This window comes from Moschus berezovskii, chromosome 18 (genome assembly GCF_049115385.1).
Source record: "Moschus berezovskii isolate FMDL1 chromosome 18, NW_MosBer_1.0, whole genome shotgun sequence".
NCBI classification, from domain to species: domain Eukaryota; kingdom Metazoa; phylum Chordata; class Mammalia; order Artiodactyla; family Moschidae; genus Moschus; species Moschus berezovskii.
Genome location: NC_142477.1, coordinates 51,814,687 through 51,832,560, shown reverse-complemented (window position 1 = coordinate 51,832,560; position 17,874 = coordinate 51,814,687). Strand labels below are relative to the sequence as shown.

At 38.4% G+C, this 17,874-nt stretch overlaps 1 protein-coding gene across 1 annotated transcript in view; it reads right to left on the bottom strand.

Moving 5' to 3' along the window:
• Nucleotides 1–17,874, bottom strand: part of NDUFS4 (NADH:ubiquinone oxidoreductase subunit S4) — a 122,870-nt gene that overhangs the window by 16,679 nt on the left and 88,317 nt on the right. Inside the window, exons 3-4 of the mRNA XM_055422058.2 lie at nt 9,931–10,103; nt 4,522–4,595 (exon numbers count right to left, since the gene is read on the bottom strand). Coding sequence (XP_055278033.1) covers nt 4,522–4,595; nt 9,931–10,103 — 247 coding nt within the window. The remainder of the gene's footprint in view (nt 1–4,521; nt 4,596–9,930; nt 10,104–17,874) is intronic.

The window sequence follows — 17,874 nt, the reverse complement described above, 5'->3', positions numbered from 1 at the left end:
CTTGGAACCTGGAAACTTGGGCCCTATCAGCTGGGAGCTATGTGATAGACACTGGTCTTATAGGAGTCAACAGTTCTTCTAAAAGAAAGAACAAGTAGCCAAGTAAGTTTAAAATGATTTAAGGAAAAGTTTAAAACTTGACCTGGAGAGTAATTTACAGCATCACTAAATGTACTATGCAAATTTGCCTATTTTTATTGAGCATATAAAAAGATAAAGATGACTGGGTGGTTTCCCTGGTGAAAGTGAAAACAGTGAAAGTGTTAGTCACTCAATCATTTGGCACTCTCTGTGACCCATGGGCTATAGCCCGCCAAGCTTCTCTATGGATGGGGTTCTCCAGGCAAGAATAATGGAGTGGGTAGCCATTCCCTTCTTCAGGTCATCTTACCTATCCAGGGATCAAAGTTGGGTCTTCTGCACTGCAGGCAGATTCTTTATCGTCTGAGCCACCAGGGAGGTGCTTATAATTCAGCAAATAAAGTATTATAGTTTGAGTAGGAGGACTATGTCTTATTTAAATAATGATCCCCAGAACCTAAGCCAGAAGTGTTGGCATATGACAGGTTGCTCAACATATGTATGACTGAATGCAATACAAAAAAAGTAAAATACAATACCACAGTAGAAGAGTTATAAAAAAGGAATAAATCAATGTGGAAGCTAAAAGGAAGAGCCAGCACATCTATGTGGAGGTTGGAAAGGGAAATAAGAAAAGCGATCAGGAAGGAGCTGACATTGAAAATATATTCTGAAGAGTAGGTGGAGTAGGCAGGGAAAGAGGAGAGAGGGAACACAGTGAGGAAGAGACTGCAGAAGAAACGACAGCAGAATGAGGGCGGGAAGAAAGGCCGAGGCGCAGCAAGCTAGAGTCAGGTCACTCTCTGAGCGACAGGTTAGTGCTTATACGGTGACGAACTTGAATTATCAGCTGAGGAGGATGTTAAGAAGAAACGACAGCAGAATGAGGGCGGGAAGAAAGGCCGAGGCGCAGCAAGCTAGAGTCAGGTCACTCTCTGAGCGACAGGTTAGTGCTTATACGGCGACGAACTTGAATTATCAGCTGAGGAGGATGTTAAGAAGAAACGACAGCCGAATGAGGGCGGGAAGAAAGGCCGAGGCGCAGCAAGCTAGAGTCAGGTCACTCTCTGAACGACAGGTTAGTGCTTATACGGCGACGAACTTGAATTATCAGCTGAGGAGGATGTTAAGCATAGGCCTTTTGAAGTGTTTGAATAAAGGAGTATTTCAGATTAACAGAAATGTCAGAGGAGAAAGGGTCTCAGTACTGACGGAGTACATAATTGTTTAGACCAGAGGTCAGTAAATATTTAAAATGGCCAAATACAAAATATTTTTAGACTTTGGGGACCATATTGTCTCTATTACAACTATTTACTTTTACTGTTAGAGCTGCGAAGTTATCACCGACTACACAGGGACTGAACTTGTGTCTCCTGCAAGAAGGTGAATTCTTAACCACTGGGCCACCAAGGAGCCAAGATATATAATACTAAATGTTAAATAAGTGAAGAATGAGAAATAACATCTTCCCTAGGAGATGAAAGTGCCTTCAAATTCCTGAGTAGGGAAAATATTTTAGAAAGGTAGTAATTAATTTCACCAGATAGCCAGTGTCCACCATATAGGTTTTGTGTCAGGCACTGGAAACAAAGAGTTGGACACAACTTAGTGGCTGAACAACTGGAAACAAAGCAGTGAATAAGATCAACAGAACACCTACTACCTTAAAGGTTGTCTGGGCTTCTCAGGTGGCACAACAGTAAAAAATTCACCTGCCAATGCAGGAGACAAGTTCAGTCCCTGGGTTGGGAGGATCCCCTGGAGTAGGAAATGGCAACTCACTCTAGTATGCTTGCCTGGAGAATCCCATGAACCGAGAGGCCTGAGCACAATAGATAACCTAGGCTTTCTGGTCAGTTTGTTCTCTCCCTGTAAATCATACTTCATCCTAACACACGGTCCGTCCCATGCAGCTCTCTCTAGGTCTTGGTCCGTAAGTTTGGTAACACCATCTCACTGCCCCACTATGTCCTGTGGTTTTCCTATGCCTTGTCCATACTTTTATAAGTCCTTTGGGCTTCCCAGTTGATGCTAGTGGTAAAGAACCCACTTGCCAATGCAGAAGATGAAACAGATGGGAATTCAATTCTTGGGCTAGGAAGATCCCCTGAACGGGGGCATGGTAACCCACTCCAGTTTCTTTGCCTGGAGAAGCCCACAGACAGAGGAGCCTGACAGGCTATAGTCCACAGGGTCACGACTAAAGCGACTTAGCTTGCAAGCACTTAAAGGTAAGAATTTCTGATTCACTGTTTTTCTCTTTGTTTTCTTTTTAATCTTGGCTGCGTCAGATGGTTCTGAGATCTCAGTTCCCCAACCAGAGAAGGAATCTGGGCCATGGCAGTGAAGTGCCAAATCCTAACTATTCAATCACCAGGTAAGTCCCCAGACCCACAGTTAGCTTACAGTTTTATACAGTAATGTTCTCTAAGCTTTTTCAACTTATACTGTCTATTGACTTTGGTAATGCTCCTCAATTTTCATTCTGGTGTGGGGAGTAGAAATCAGATCGGAAAGGCACTTGATTTTGTTAATAACAGTGGTTAGTTCGTGTATCTGCAATTCACATGGAACTACAGTCACACAGTCCTTGTGCCCACTCAGGAAGCAGCCAGAGGTTTAAGAGTTTACTTAGACTTCCTGTCATTAAACTCACATGATAGACGATTTGAGGTGTCAGACGTGAAATATGGTAGGCTACAAAGATGAAAAACATTAACAGAACTGTTGCTGATGAGCTACCTTACAGTTTAATTTTAAAAAGAGCAATGTAAATGTTATATCAAAATAATATTTTAAAGATTATGACCACTTTGAGAACAAATATGTAATTTGGGAATTTGGTAATATAGAAATATTTAAGAAATGTATTTTATTTTTAAAGTCTACTAATAAGATAAACTGATATACTATTATATACTTAGCTATGTCCTAAGTACTTTACTTTTATAAACTTATTCAATCCTCACAACAATTCCCATTGTATTTGCATATTCTCCTAGTACAAACCCAGACAAATAGAGATCCAACATGGACTCAAATCTGACAGTCTGGCTTCAGTTTCTTAAGGTATAATATAATGTGAACTTAGGATGAAAAGTAAATATTTCAGATAATAATAATCTTTATAGTGCTTTCACATTTATGTCAAATATGTTGAAAAAACACTAATAATCTTTTACACTTCTACTGCCTTATAATAATAACATACTTAAATGGACATGACCTCATTCAAATAGACAGCTGAATAGATTCAAATTCAATTTGATCAACTAGAACAATAGAATGCATCAGGTACAAATGCAAAGTATTGCATTTAAACCTGAGAGAAACAGAAGAAATAACAGATGGAGGGAGGTAAGGGAACGGACTAATAGTTTCCAAGTGGCCAGTTGTGTGTGTGTGTGTGTGCACGTGTTCAGTTGTGTCTGACTCCTTACAACCCAATGGACTGTAGTCCTCCAGGCTCCTCTGTCCACGGAATTTCCCAAGCAAGAATACTGGAGTGGGTTGCCATTTCCTGACCCAGGGATTGAACCTAGGTCTCTTACACCTCTTGTACTGACAGGCAGATTCTTTACCACTGCGCCACCTCGGAAGCCCATTATGTTTCAAGTACTCGCCTAAGTACACCTTTAGATAAGCACCATTATTTGAACAATGAAGAAACATTAAGTCCATGATGAAATTAATCCAAAATCATGTAGCTTCGAGTGGCATAAATAAGGATTAGAATTCATCATGATCTGCCTCCAAAGCCTCCTTTCACTACTGTGTTGCATGGTTTAACAGCAGAAAAATGAGGGGGAAAAAAAGATCCTATTCTGTGTTTCTGTTGAAAGAAAAACTAACATAGGTCAAGAGTTTTAGGTAGCTAGTAATACACTCTTAGGTTGTATTAATATAATTACAGACCCAACTTATCAATAGAAGTGGTAAACACAGACATTTATGTTCACATGACATTTTAGAGGAAACGTGATAACCAATTTGTAAAAATTGAAAAGCTATTAGGTAGAGTAACAGACATGAGATTTTGTTTCAAAGTAAGAAAATAATAAACAGATGTCAAAACTGGAATCGGTTGTCTTATGAGATGTTTAATGTTTTAAACAATGTTAGTGATTTTGCAGAGGCATTCCTAAATAAGATAGGAGTTAGACAAGTAGTTTTATTCCAAGCCTCAACTTCAAATTTAGAGCATTTTGACTTTCACATGTTCAGTTCAGTCGCTCAGTCGTATCCGACTCTCCATGTTACATGTGCATTTATTTTTCAGATTTTTTATTTTTTGGAGGGGTATGTTCTCATTGTGTAAAAAGAAAAAAGAACTAAAACCACTGGATTAGATACATTGATTTCCTTCAGCTTAATTATAGAATATAGGTTAAGAACATAAAATCATATCTTGTCAAAACAAAAGCAAATCACACTTACCATTTTTTTCTGCAAAGGCAATTGCATCTTCTTTAGTACTGAAAGTCAGAACCAGGTTGGACAAGGGATCAGCCCTGTAAGAAACAATTTTTTCCCCAGGATTTAACATTAACATGTGACTGAAAATTACTTATTTTGAATAATTTCTTTAAAACTGTTAACTATCTGAATATTTTTTCTGTGTCAAATTACAGAGAAGGCAATGGCAACCCTCTTCAGTACTCTTTGCCTGGAAAATCCCATGGACGGAGGAGACTGGTAGGCTGCCGTCCACAGGGTCGCTAAGAGTAGGACACGACTGAGCGACTTCACTTTCACTTTTCACTTTCATGCACTGGAGAAGGAAATGGCAACCCACTCCAGTGTTCTTGCCTGGAGAATCCCAGGGACGTAGGAGCCTGGTGGGCTGCCATCTATGGGGTTGCACAGAGTTGGACATGGCTGAAGCGACAGCAGTAGCAGCAGTGTTAAATTAGGGCAATTTTCTCACAAGTTAAATTAAAAACTTTAAAATGACAAAGACGTTCAGCAATCTTTAGTTGCTAATAAAAATCATTTATTAAGTTTTAAAAAAAAGAAAATGAATGAGAATCCTCTTAGGTTTGTTTTTATTCTTTAAACTTACCTTATAAATTCATCGTAATTAGAAGAAGCTTGGCCAAAACTGTGAAGACCCTGATTTCACCTCTTCTCACAGACACATCAAAACTACAACTATTTACACAGCAACAACTGAGAAAACCTAGAATCTAGCAGAAAAGATCTTCTATAATCAAAGATATAAAGAAGGAACCACAATGAGACAGGAGGCAGAGACCCATACCAAATTGGGCAACCCACAAACAGGAGGGTAAGTACAATTGCAGAAAGTCAGTCGCTCAGTCGTGTTCAACTCTTTGAGATCCCAGGCTCCCCTGTCCATGGGATTCTGCAGGCAAGAATACTGGAGTGGGTTGCCATTTCCTTCTCCAACAACTGCAGAGGTTCTCCCCAAGGAGCAATATGTCCAAGCCTCACATTGAGCGCCCAAGCCCAGGGATCCTGAACTGGGAAGACAAGCCCCCAGAACATTTGGCTTTAAAGGCCAATGGGGCTTAGTTTCAGGAGACCCAGAGGGCTGTGGGAAACAGAGACTATCTCTTAAAAAGCTCACAAAAAAATCTCATATACTTTGGGACCCAGGGCAGAAGCAGTAATTTGAAGGAAGCGTGGGTCAGACCCACCTCGTGATCTTTCAGAGTATCCTGGAAAGGCAGGAGACAACTGAAGCCCAGGGGTGGAGAAAACTGGCAAGAGCCATTTGGGGGAGCTCATTCCACCATGAGGCGCCATTTTGGAATCTTCTCAACAGCTTCTAACCACCGGACCAGGTTGTAAGCACCATTCCTGAGGCATCTCAGGCTAAGCCATTACCAGCATGGGAACACAGCTCTACCCACCAGAAGGCAGGCTGCCTTAAGAACTCGAGCCCATGGGCTGCCCCAGGAAACAACAGCCTTGTCCACCAGAGGGCCCTGCAGCCAGAGACCCTGGCAGATCCTTAGCCTGCCACAGAGAACCCAACTCACCTGCCAACATGCTAGCACTAGCCAAGACCCCGTGGGCCCTGACCCTGCCAACCAAGTGGACAAAACCAGCTCTGAGACACTGCAGACATCACAGTCAGTGGGCCAACACACCAGCTCAAGAACTACTGGGGTTCTGTAGGCAGAGGTCCCATGATTTACCTCTGCTGAGCAGTGAACCATCACTAGGCCCAGAACCCCTTGGCCCTACCCATCAGTGGTTAGACACCAGTCCTAGAACCCCTGAACCCTGGAGCAAGAGGCCATGAGACTTGGCTTCATGCAACAGTTGGGAGGGGTGGGAGGAATTAGCCTCAATATGCTCCAGGACCAGACCCTGTCCACCAGCAGGTGGTCACCAATCCCAGGATCATTGCAGCCCAAGATGTCCTTTTCATTATAGGGGACTGGAATGCAAAAGTAGGAAGTCAAGAAACACCTGGAGTAACTGGCAAATTTGGCCTTGGAGCACGGAATGAAGCAGGGCAAAGGCTAATAGAGTTTTGTCAAGAGAATGCACTGGTCATAGCAAACACCCTCTTCCAACAACACAAGAGAAGACTCTACACATGGACATCACCAGATGGTCAACACCGAAATCAGATTGATTATATTCTTTGCAACCAAAGATGGAGAAGCTGTATACAGTTAGCGAAAACAAGACCAGGAGCTGACTGTGGCTCGGATCATGAACTCCTTATTGCGAAGTTCAGACTTAAATTGAAGAAAGTAGGGAAAGCCACTAGACCATTCAGATATGACCTCAATCAAATCCCTTATGATTATGCAGTGGAAGTGAGAAATAGATTTAAGGGACTAGATCTGATTGATAGAGTGCCTGATGAACTCTGGACGGAGGTTCGTGACATTGTACAGGAGACAGGGACCAAGACCATCCCCATGGAAAAGAAATGCAAAAGAGCGAAATGGCTGTCTGAGGAGGCCTTACAAATAGCTGTAAAAAGAAGAGAGGCGAAAAGCAAAGGAGAAAAGGAAAGATATAAGCATCTGAATGCAGAGTTCCAAAGAATAGCAAGGAGAGATAAGAAAGCCTTCCTCAGTGATCAATGCAAAGAAATAGAGGAAAACAACAGAATAGGAAAAACAAGAGACCTCTTCAAGAAAATTAGAGATTCCAAGGGAACTTTTCATGCAAAGATGGGCTCGATAAAGGACAGAAATGGTATGGACCTAACAGAAGCAGAAGATATTAAGAAGAGGTGGCAGGAATACACAGAAGAACTGTACAAAAAAGATCTTCACGACCAAGATAGTCACGATAATGTGATCACTGACCTAGAGCCAGACATCTTGGAATGTGAAGTCAAGTGGGCCTTGGAAAGCATCACTACGAACAAAGCTAGTGGTGGTGATGGAATTCCAGTTGAGCTATTTCAAGTCTTGAAAGATGATGCTGTGAAAGTGCTGCACTCAATATGCCAGCAGATTTGGAAAACTCAGCGGTGGCCACAGGACTGGAAGAGGTCAGTCTTCATTCCAATCCCAAAGAAAGGCTATGCCAAAGAATGCTCAAACTACCGCACAATTGCACTCATCTCACACGCTAGTAAAGTCATGCTCAAAATTCTCCAAGCCAGGCTTCAGCAGTATGTAAACCGTGAACTCCCAGATGTTCAAGCAGGTTTTAGAAAAGGCAGAGGCACCAGAGATCAAATTGCCAACATCCGCTGGATCATGGAGAAAGCAAGAGAGTTTCAGAAAAACATCTATTTCTGCTTCATTGACTATGCCAAAGCCTTTGACTGTGTGGATCACAATAAACTGTGGAACATTCTGAAAGAGATGGGAATCCCAGACCACCTGACCTGCCTCTTGAGAAACCTGTATGCAGGTCAGGAAGCAACAGTTAGAACCGGTCATGGAACAACAGACTGGTTCCAAATAGGAAAAGGAGTGCGTCAAGGTTGTATATTGTCACCTTGCTTATTTAACTTATATGCAGAGTACATCATGAGGAACGCTGGGCTGGAAGAAGCACAAGCTGGAATCAAGATTGCTGGGAGAAATATCAATAACCTCAGATATGCAGATGACACTACCCTTATGGCAGAAAGTGAAGAGGAACTCAAAAGCCTCTTGATGAAAGTGAAAGAGGAGAGTGAAAAGGTTGGCTTGAAGCTCAACATTCAGAAAACAAAGATCATGGCATCTGGTCCCATCACTTCATGGGAAATAGATGGAAAAACAGTGGAAACAGTGTCAGACTTTGTTTTTTTGGGCTCCAAAATCACTGCAGATGCTGATTGCAGCCATGAAATTAAAAGACGCTTGCTCCTTGGAAGGAAAGTTATGACCAACCTTGATAGTATATTAAAAAGCAGAGACATTACTTTGCCGACCAAGGTCCGTCTAGTCAAGGCAATGGTTTTTCCCGTGGTCATGTATGGATGTGAGAGTTGGACTGTGAAGAAAGCTGATCGCCGAAGAATCGATGCTTTTGAACTGTGGTGTTGGAGAAGACTCTTGAGAGTCCCTTATACTGCAAGGAGATCCAACCAGTCCATTCTAAAGGAGATCAATCCTGGATGTTCATTGGAGGGACTGATGCTAAAGCTGAAACTCCAATACTTTGGCCACCTCATGAGACGAGCTGACTCACTGGAAAAGACTCTGATGCTGGGAAAGGTTGGGGGCGGGAGGAGAAGGGGACGACGGAGAATGAGATGGCTGGATGGCATCACCGACTCTGTGGACATGAGTTTGAGTGTACTCCGGGAGTTGGTGATGGACAGGGAGGCCTGGCGTGCTGTGATTCATGGGGTCGCGGAGAGTCGGACACGACTGAGCGACTGAACTGAACTGACTGATGCTCCAGGACCAGACCCTGTCCACCAGCAGGTGGTCACCAATCCCAGGATCATTGCAGCCCAACAGCCTGCCTTATCAGGATCCAGCCAACACACCAGGAGGCTGACACCAGCACTCATCACTTGTATTCAACATAGTACTCAAATTCGTAGCTACAGCAATCAGACTGGAAGAAGGAAAAAAAGGAATTCAAATTGAAAAGGAAAAGCTGTCACTGTTCGCAGATGACATGATACCATCTATAGAAAATCCTCAAGATACCACCAGAAAACTGTAAGAGCTGAATCTGGTAAAGTTGCAGAATACAAGATTAATATACAAAAATCTATTGCATTTCTATACACAAACAATGAATTATCAAAATTTCTAAACATCTTAGCCTAGCTTAAGTCACTCAGTTGTGTCTGACTCTTTGTGACCCCATGGACTGTAGCTTACCAGGCTCCTACGTCCGTGGGATTCTCTAGGCAAGAGTACTGGAGTGGGTTGCCATTTCCTTCTCCAAATCTCCTCTAATAAACAAAAAATATAAAGAAGTTTTATTTTAAAAATAAGTGTCATTAAATTATTAACACTATTCACAGTATATTTTAAACTAATATCTACTACAGCTTGGGGACCACATTAAGAGTGCTCACAATGTCAGCCATTTTTATCCAATAAATAGTACTCTGAAAAAAACTGTTCTTACAATATATTTTGTTGGGCTGCTGCTGCTGCTAAGTCGCTTCAGTCGTGTCCGACTCTGTGTGACCCCATAGATGGCAGCCCACCAGGCTCCCCCGATCCTGGGATTCTCCAGGCAAGAACTTATATATATATATATATATATGTTACCTATGTGGAATGTATATGTCTATACCATTAAACACAGTGTTATCTATGCAAAACTGTCTCAAAAAGTATTGTCATAAGGCATCCTGTATACAAAAGAGCCTGAAAATCAGTGCATTTAAAATGAAAATCTACAGAAAAAGAGCCGAAAATAGTATTCAAATTAAACCAAAATACTCACGTTGACGCCCAACCCATCAAAGGATTTTCCCATCTCTCTCTGGTATCAAACTCCATCTTCCATTTCTTTGTGTTGTTTACTCCAGACTGCATGTTATTGCGAGCAGGAACAAAGATCCTAGCTTTTCTAGTTTTGATATGCTCTTCTGGAACACCAGTTAAGGTAGTAATATCCTACAGAAAAACAAGCAAATGTGTTACTAACAGCCCACTTACACCCTAATGTATTTTTGTTGCTTTCTGTATCTTACAATACATACTTATTTATAATTTTTTAAGGCTTTATTTCACTTCTTTATTACTTTACCATGTAAACTACTATTTTGATATTTGGAAAAGATATATTGGGGGAATGTTAGGGTACAGTGGGAAAGGGCTCATAAAAAAAATTTAGGCCCATGTTGTACAAGGTACTGGTAATTTTTGAAGAGTTTGCTGGCAGAAAAGCCTGTACTGAGTAGACTCTGATTTCATGAGCTGGTATAATTAGTTAGCAGAGAAAGAAAGTAAAGGGATATTAAAAGTAAACAAATATAAAAAGTGACTAAATTTTAAAAATAAAAAAATATCTATTACCAGTGGTTTCTGTATTATGCTGCTTACAAGGCATTCTCTTCAGAGAAAGGCCTGACCCTTTTTGTAAACAATTAAAATCAGTTGACAACTTTAATTACCATTTTGATTTATCTCTCTTTAATGAAACCTACTGAAGAGAAAATGATATCAAATAGATGTCAAACTTATTCTGCAAAGATAAAAAAATTTGCACAATTTTTGCGGAAATGTTAGAGGAAAACAATGATAACTTGACTCTCTTTTTCTATATTTCTACCCAATAACAAAAGGTCAACTGATGAATACATACAATTTTGATTCCCTGATTAAATATGTTTCAAAGTATAGTAGCAATCAGGACACAAAATAACAAAGTAATTTAGAGTTTAAGTTTCCGTTTAGTAATGGTAAAATACTTGATTCTAGCAATGTAAAATCATATTATGGTCAACTATATTATGCTCATAAAGCATTTTAAAATTATGGTCCCTTACTAAGGTAAACTTTCAAAAACTGGTTAAAAACAACAGGTTTAACATGTAAATGATTATATCAAACTTGTGAAAACTTAGCACATTTTGTTAATTTTAATTTCATGTTTATTTGCAGTTCCACTCTAATCAATGCTTTAGACCAAAGAAATACTAGGAGTTCTTAGTTGCAATATGTACTGGGAAAAAACTAAATGCATTTCTGACTCAACTAATCTTTCTACCCACAGATTAAAGAAACAATTCCTTAAAATCATTTTAGCTGACAACTATACCTTCTCACCTATACCAATAATTAGGTGTGGTTACTTTGTCATAGTTTGTCTATCCGGAGAAACTATTAAAATGATCCATATAAATATTTACACAAAAATGTACTTCTAGTATATGCCTACATTTTTAAAGTTTATAGGATAAAATAAAAGCTAAACGAGTACAACTCATGATTTTAAAGGCATCAATATGTCAAGTTACTACAAACTGTCAAGTTCATACTCAATTAAAAGTAATTTCAGGTTATTATTACATTCAAAAGCTTTCTAAAGAATATTCCTCTACTTAAGAGCTTGAAAGAAACTCAGCTCCTGTAAAGTCCTTAATGAATTCACTAGTGTTGGTCATCTTTCACATTAACTTAGCATTTAATATTATATATTCTCACATTAAAAAATCTATTTAGTTATAGCTGAAGCAAATAAATGAACAGTAAGTATACTACAAAATTATGGGATGAGGCATCCTTGTCAAATTCCATAGCAACACCTCCATTCCAAGCTGAGGTCATAAAAGCTGAAGCTGTAAGTTGGCTATTCTTTTAATTAAGACTTATAGAAAAGATAGCATATTAACCTCTTAATACCAGTTCAGGAAACAGACTTACTTTTTCTTAATAAATGTCTATATTGCATGCATATGCCAAAGTAATCTAAAAACCAATAAAGCTTTAGTAAAATGGAAAGAGTATTTCTTGATTTGTACTATCAAAGCAGAAAGGCACAGCATGATTTTTAAGGATGGAAAACCACTTTAAAATCAGTGACTACAAAAGTTGCTAAGATCCTAGCTGCAAGTGCTTCCGTGCCTTCTCAAATTATGGCAATTATTTGGTATCTTCTCCAAATAAAACTGGCATTTAAACAAATGAGTTTCCGAATTTTGAAGTCCAAGTTGCTCTGACATAGAAGCCCTGCCTTTGCCTGCGGAAGACATGTAAGGTACTGGAGAGTTGAACTGCTGCCAAAGACAGAATAAAAAGGCTTGGCATCTCTCACATACTTGACACCTAAAGGGCACAGAAGCTCTAAAATTCCTAGTCCTTGTAGGCACACACTCAGTCTAGACAAACTGATTTCTCACACTTTTAAAACACATCACAACACTCTATTGTTATCATTTCATCCACACTGCTTCAGCAAGTGACAGAAGAACATGTCCTTTAAGCGACATTTCAATGGGCTAAAGCTCCCATTCCAAGATTGCATTAAAACAATGTAATACTTGAAAAGAACTATGAGGCCCTATGAACTTTTTACGTGTCTTCAATGCTTTGCTTTTCCTCAAAGTTCTCACTGACCTATCTGTGACTCAACTTTTGAAAATAAATCATCTGCAGACTACTGAAACTATACTGAACTAATGATACTCTTTAGATTTCTACTTTAATGATACTCTTTTTAGATTTCTACTTTTCTACTGCAGTATGGATCATATGTGATTATTTTTAAAAAATATAAAAGATGTCAATGTTGCCTTTCACAAATTACTTGTTTGATTGGTAAATAGGTTATTTATAAATAATAATTCACAGATTTTCTATGTCTACAAAAAAGTTAAAACATGTAAGATAGAGGAAGGCTACAAGTTGGCACCTGAAGAATCTTCAAGACTCACCAGTTAGTATTTATAAATTCTAATGAAACAAGTAACCCTATACATAATATATACACTTACTGAATTTTAAAACTTTTTAATTTTTAACAACTGGATCAAGCATGACACCTATGTTTACATTATTAAACTAAGTATCTTCATAAAGTTTCATAAATACAAACTTGTGTACAATATTCTATTTAAGCAACAGTAACTAGTTACCTAATCATGATTCATAAAGGGCATTCATATTTAAAAATCTACTTTGCTACAAGCATATCATAATTTCAAAGTTCTACTCTTTCAGTATGATCTTTTTACAATTTTAAATTCTATAAGAGCTGATACACTGACTTTCCATTCACAAGTCTAGTTTAAATTGAAGAGGAATTTTAAAAATCATTAAGAAAGTATATGCCAGTATATGTAAATGAACTTTACTCTTTCAAATACCAATTTCCATTTTAAAATATTAGTTTTCCATATAAAAACTGTATGATTCGGTTATCAACTGTCCCCATTTATCTTGTGTGAATTCAACTTTTTTTTAAACAAAGGAAGCAGGGAACAAGCAATGGGAAGTTGGTGTCAAAATGCAGAAAAACCTCCCAGCAAGCTTCTTGCAACCACCCAGGATTTAGAGTCTTGCTGGCTGCTCTCTTTTCAATACCAGAATTTCACACATTTCAATGACTATTATGACTTCAAAGAATCAAATTTTCATCATTGTCTGTCATCTGCCGGTTGATTTGTATAAAGGAGTTCTTCTGCAAGCACTCCAAACAAAAGCCTCCTTGCTTTTGTGGCTATATATCAAGTTTAAAAGTTTTGTTTGTGACAGTTGTGTCTTTGGTAAATTAGGGTAACACTGAAGGAGTGCAGCTGCTCTGCAGGAACCTCCTTTCTGGCACCATTTCACTTAAATAAAAACTGAATAATTAGCTTCTGCCTTTATTAAACCACAAAAATGCCACTGGCCTTAGTAATTACTTCCGGTTGCCCCACCCACTTAACCTTAATACTTTACACCTGTCATAAAGAGAAATTAATGAAAAAGGCTTTCACCACTTTGGATGAATTTCTGATAGATCTCCCAGTACACCCAGAAGAGTCAAAATTCTTAACAGGCTTTTTGGTAGTAAGTTCACTACACTGCATGTTATTTGTGGATCAATGTGGAAAAGTTTTAATACAGTACATATTGGAACATTAAGTACAAATACGGCTTACAGAAACTTGTTCTACTGCAGGCTATTAGTTACCAATTATGTGTTAAAATTTGTTTTAGGACTAAAATCCATCTAAATTTGATGATTCTGTTTATATTCTACTTCAACAAGGAAAGATGTTAAAAGGAAAACTATCCTGGATCTATAATAAAAACTTCCTTTCAAGTACTCTACAGATACTTAATATAAGAAACTTATTAAGTGATCTAATAAATAATGAAGGACACTATACTAATTAAACACTAGTTTGAAAAATAATAGATTTGGCAGATAGTATAACCGTATGTATTTTATTTATCATGGAAGAACTTGAAACACTTCTAAAAAGTTAGTGGCCATAGCGATTCAAGATACAATCAAAACTATAAATAAGAAGTGTGCCAGCAGAACCAATTTTTGTTTGTTAAAGCAAGACATTGATGTAGGAGTCTAACAAGGTAACGAAACAAGTGTTGAAACATATCATCCATTTTATCTTGCATATCGAGCAAAGCTATCATGAAACCAAACCTGGGCGGTGGCACTAGTAATTAAGAACTTGCCTGCCAATGCAGGAGCCACAAGAAATGCAGGTTCAATTCCTGGGTCGGGAAGATGCCCTGGAGAAGAAGTGGCAACCCACTCCAGTATTCTTCCCTGGAGAATCCTATGGACAGAGGAGCCGGCCGGGCTACAGTTCGTGGGGTTGCAGAGTCAAACAAGATTGAAGAGACTTGGCACACATCAGGAAACCAAAAGTTCAGTTTTAAATGGAATGTTGTTATAATACTAACAATAGATCAAGCAAATGATACACCTAACCATATAATGAGTTAAAAAAAAAATCCTAACTCATTCTCAAACTATTTTCATTACTCCTAGATCCTTCTGAGCAGGTTAGGGTAGAGCAATGGCTGAAAGCAAAGGGCTGAGTCAAAATTGGGTTACAATCCCAGCTTTTGTTGGGCAAATTAATAAATTTCTCCTAAAATATTATGTATAAGGATCAATTAAGCAAGGTAAATGAGGACTAAATAATGTATGTAAAGTGCCTGGGCAATAAAAAAAAAGTCCCATGTATTTTTAGTGCCTACTATGTATGTATTAGAACCTAGACACAATGCTCAAAGGTAAAGACATGATCTCTATTCTCATGAAAATTACTATCTGACTTTTTAAAAAAGACAGAGTGAACAAGTAATGGGAGGTTGTTGGTGAGATGCAAAAAAATTCCCATCTTCTTGGGATGGGATAATATGAGTTAGTAAATAAAATACAACAAAAGATTTTGTAATTAGAGTCAATTAAGTTGCTTCAAGTCTACAGAAAAGCCTAGTTTTCTTCTTAAAGGCTGGATATTCCATTTTTGCATGTGTCAAAGTAAGACTTTATTCCTGAACTTAAAAAGTCTATAATCTATGCACCCATAAGAAGGAGGGGGGATACCTAAATAATCGTTACTGTAAAATACAGTATTAATTAAGACTCAGAACAATCTCAAGGAACCCCAGCCCCACCATTTGCTACCTGTGCAATATTGACAAGTTGCTTAAATTCTGTCAGCTTCCTCCTTCAAAAAATGTACTACAGAGAATTCCCTGGCATTTCAGTGGTTAGGACTCCATGCTTTCACTCCTGAGAGCACAGGTTCAATTCCTGGTCAGGGAACTAAGACCCTGCAAGCTGTGTGGTACGAGCCCCTCATCCAGGTACTACAAAACATACCTCATAGTAATGTTTGGAAGGATTAGTCAGGATACAAAGTAAAATGTGATAAATGCCATGGGGTCAAATAAAAGAGAGACTGCATTTGGTTTTAAAGGCAGAAGTATCTATCTCCTTCTTCAGTTACTTTTTCTAACTGAAGAAGGAGACAGAAGATGATTCTTTCAGGAGAGTTATGATTTTAAAAAAATACTGTTAAAACATTATTAAAAAATAAAAATTTTAAAAATATATTCATATATTCGGACTTCCCTAATGGTATAGTGGGATAAGAATCAGTCTGCTGATGCAAGGGACATGGGTTTGTCCCTGGTCTGGGAAGACTCCACATGTTGAGGAGCAACTGAGCCTGTGGGCCATAACTACTGAGCTTGTGCTCCAAGACCTGCCAGCCACAACTACTGAGCCCGTGTTCTGCAGCTACTGAAGTCCATGCACCCTAGAGCCTATGCTCAGCAACAAGAGAAGCCACTGCAACAAGAAGCCTGCAAGCTACAACTAGAGTAGCCTTTGCCCTCTGTAACTAACCAAAGCCCATGGGCAGCAATGAAGACCTGGTACAACCAAAAAACAGAAAAATAAAAATATATCCATATGTTTAAAACCTTAGCAACTGCTTTTCTTATGTATATTACACAATAATGCTCTATATACATCATATCCATATACAGTGATAATACTTTGCACTATTTTCAAGTATCACATCACTCACTTTTTTCCCCATGTAGTTACCCTGCTTTGATATTTCTTGTTTTAATGGCCTCATTAATAATCTATGAAGTTGATATGCCACAATTTCTTAGCCAATCCCTTATTACTGAAAAATCAAATTATTTCTTTTATAGTAAGGTTACTGCAATGAAAATCTCAGTACCCTAATTCTTTAAGGTTAGTCACTGAGGGTAATATTAACTAAGTCAAAGGTTATGATAAATTTCCATGGTTTCTGACATGTTATCAAATTGCTTTTTAAAGAGTGGTAAAATTTTATATTGCTACTCACAATATGGGTCAGTTTCTATTTATGCTTCAAAGGCACAGAGAAATAGTATATATTAATTGGACTGAATTTATTTATTGTATATTCTTCCTTACAAACCTATAAAAGAGAAGATGAATTTGATTCTTGACTTGTAAGAATATTTTTGAAAATTAACAAAATTCCCTCAAGACTGACTCAAATGATATTATTTTATAGGAGATGCTACCAGTAGAAACAGGTGGGAAAAGGTAAAACTTACCTAAAATCTAATTGACTGTTCAAAATGTAACTCCAGAACATACATAATTGTAATGGCATAAGGATGTATGTTCAGATTCTTACTGTACAGTTATAGTACATGATCTGACGTATGGCATAGCCAAATCAAGTTTACTAAACAGATATTTTCCCTGGTGGCTCAGAGGTTAACGCGTCTGCCTCCAATGCGGGAAACCCAGGTTCTATCCCTAGGTCGGGAAGATCCCCTGGAGAAGGAAATGGTAACCCACTCCAGTATTCTTGCCTGGAGAATCCCATGGATGGAGAAGCCTGGTAGGCTACAGTCCATGGGGTTGCAAAGAGTAGGACACGACTGAGCGACGGAACAGAACAGAAACAGACATTTTAAGACAGAATGCTGTAACTTTTTTTTTGGCCATACTTTGCAGCTTGAGGAATTCTCAGTTCCCTCACTAGGGATTGAACATGGGCCATAGCAGTGAAAGCCCAGCTGGAATCCTTATCACTAGGGAGCAAGGGAACTCCCCTGGAAAGCTGTAATTGTTTTAAATAAACTTTCTCTTGCAATCAGGAAAATCCCCTGGAAGACTTCATTTTTACAAGGAAACACTGGAAACAATCATTTTCTATTTGAAAGAAGTGAAAGTTACTTAGAAAAAAAAAATCTTAATAAATTGGTCAATACTGCCTCAGTGAAAACCAGTATGCTTCAATGAAGCATCTGAAAGTTATTGTTTTAAACTTATAAGATATAGCATATTAATAACGATAAACATAATACCTAAGCCCCTCCTTGTTTGCTTTTTAATCCAATGATCCAGAATTTTTTTGATTTTTAAATTACTAATTCATGTAGCTACAGTAGGTCACATAAT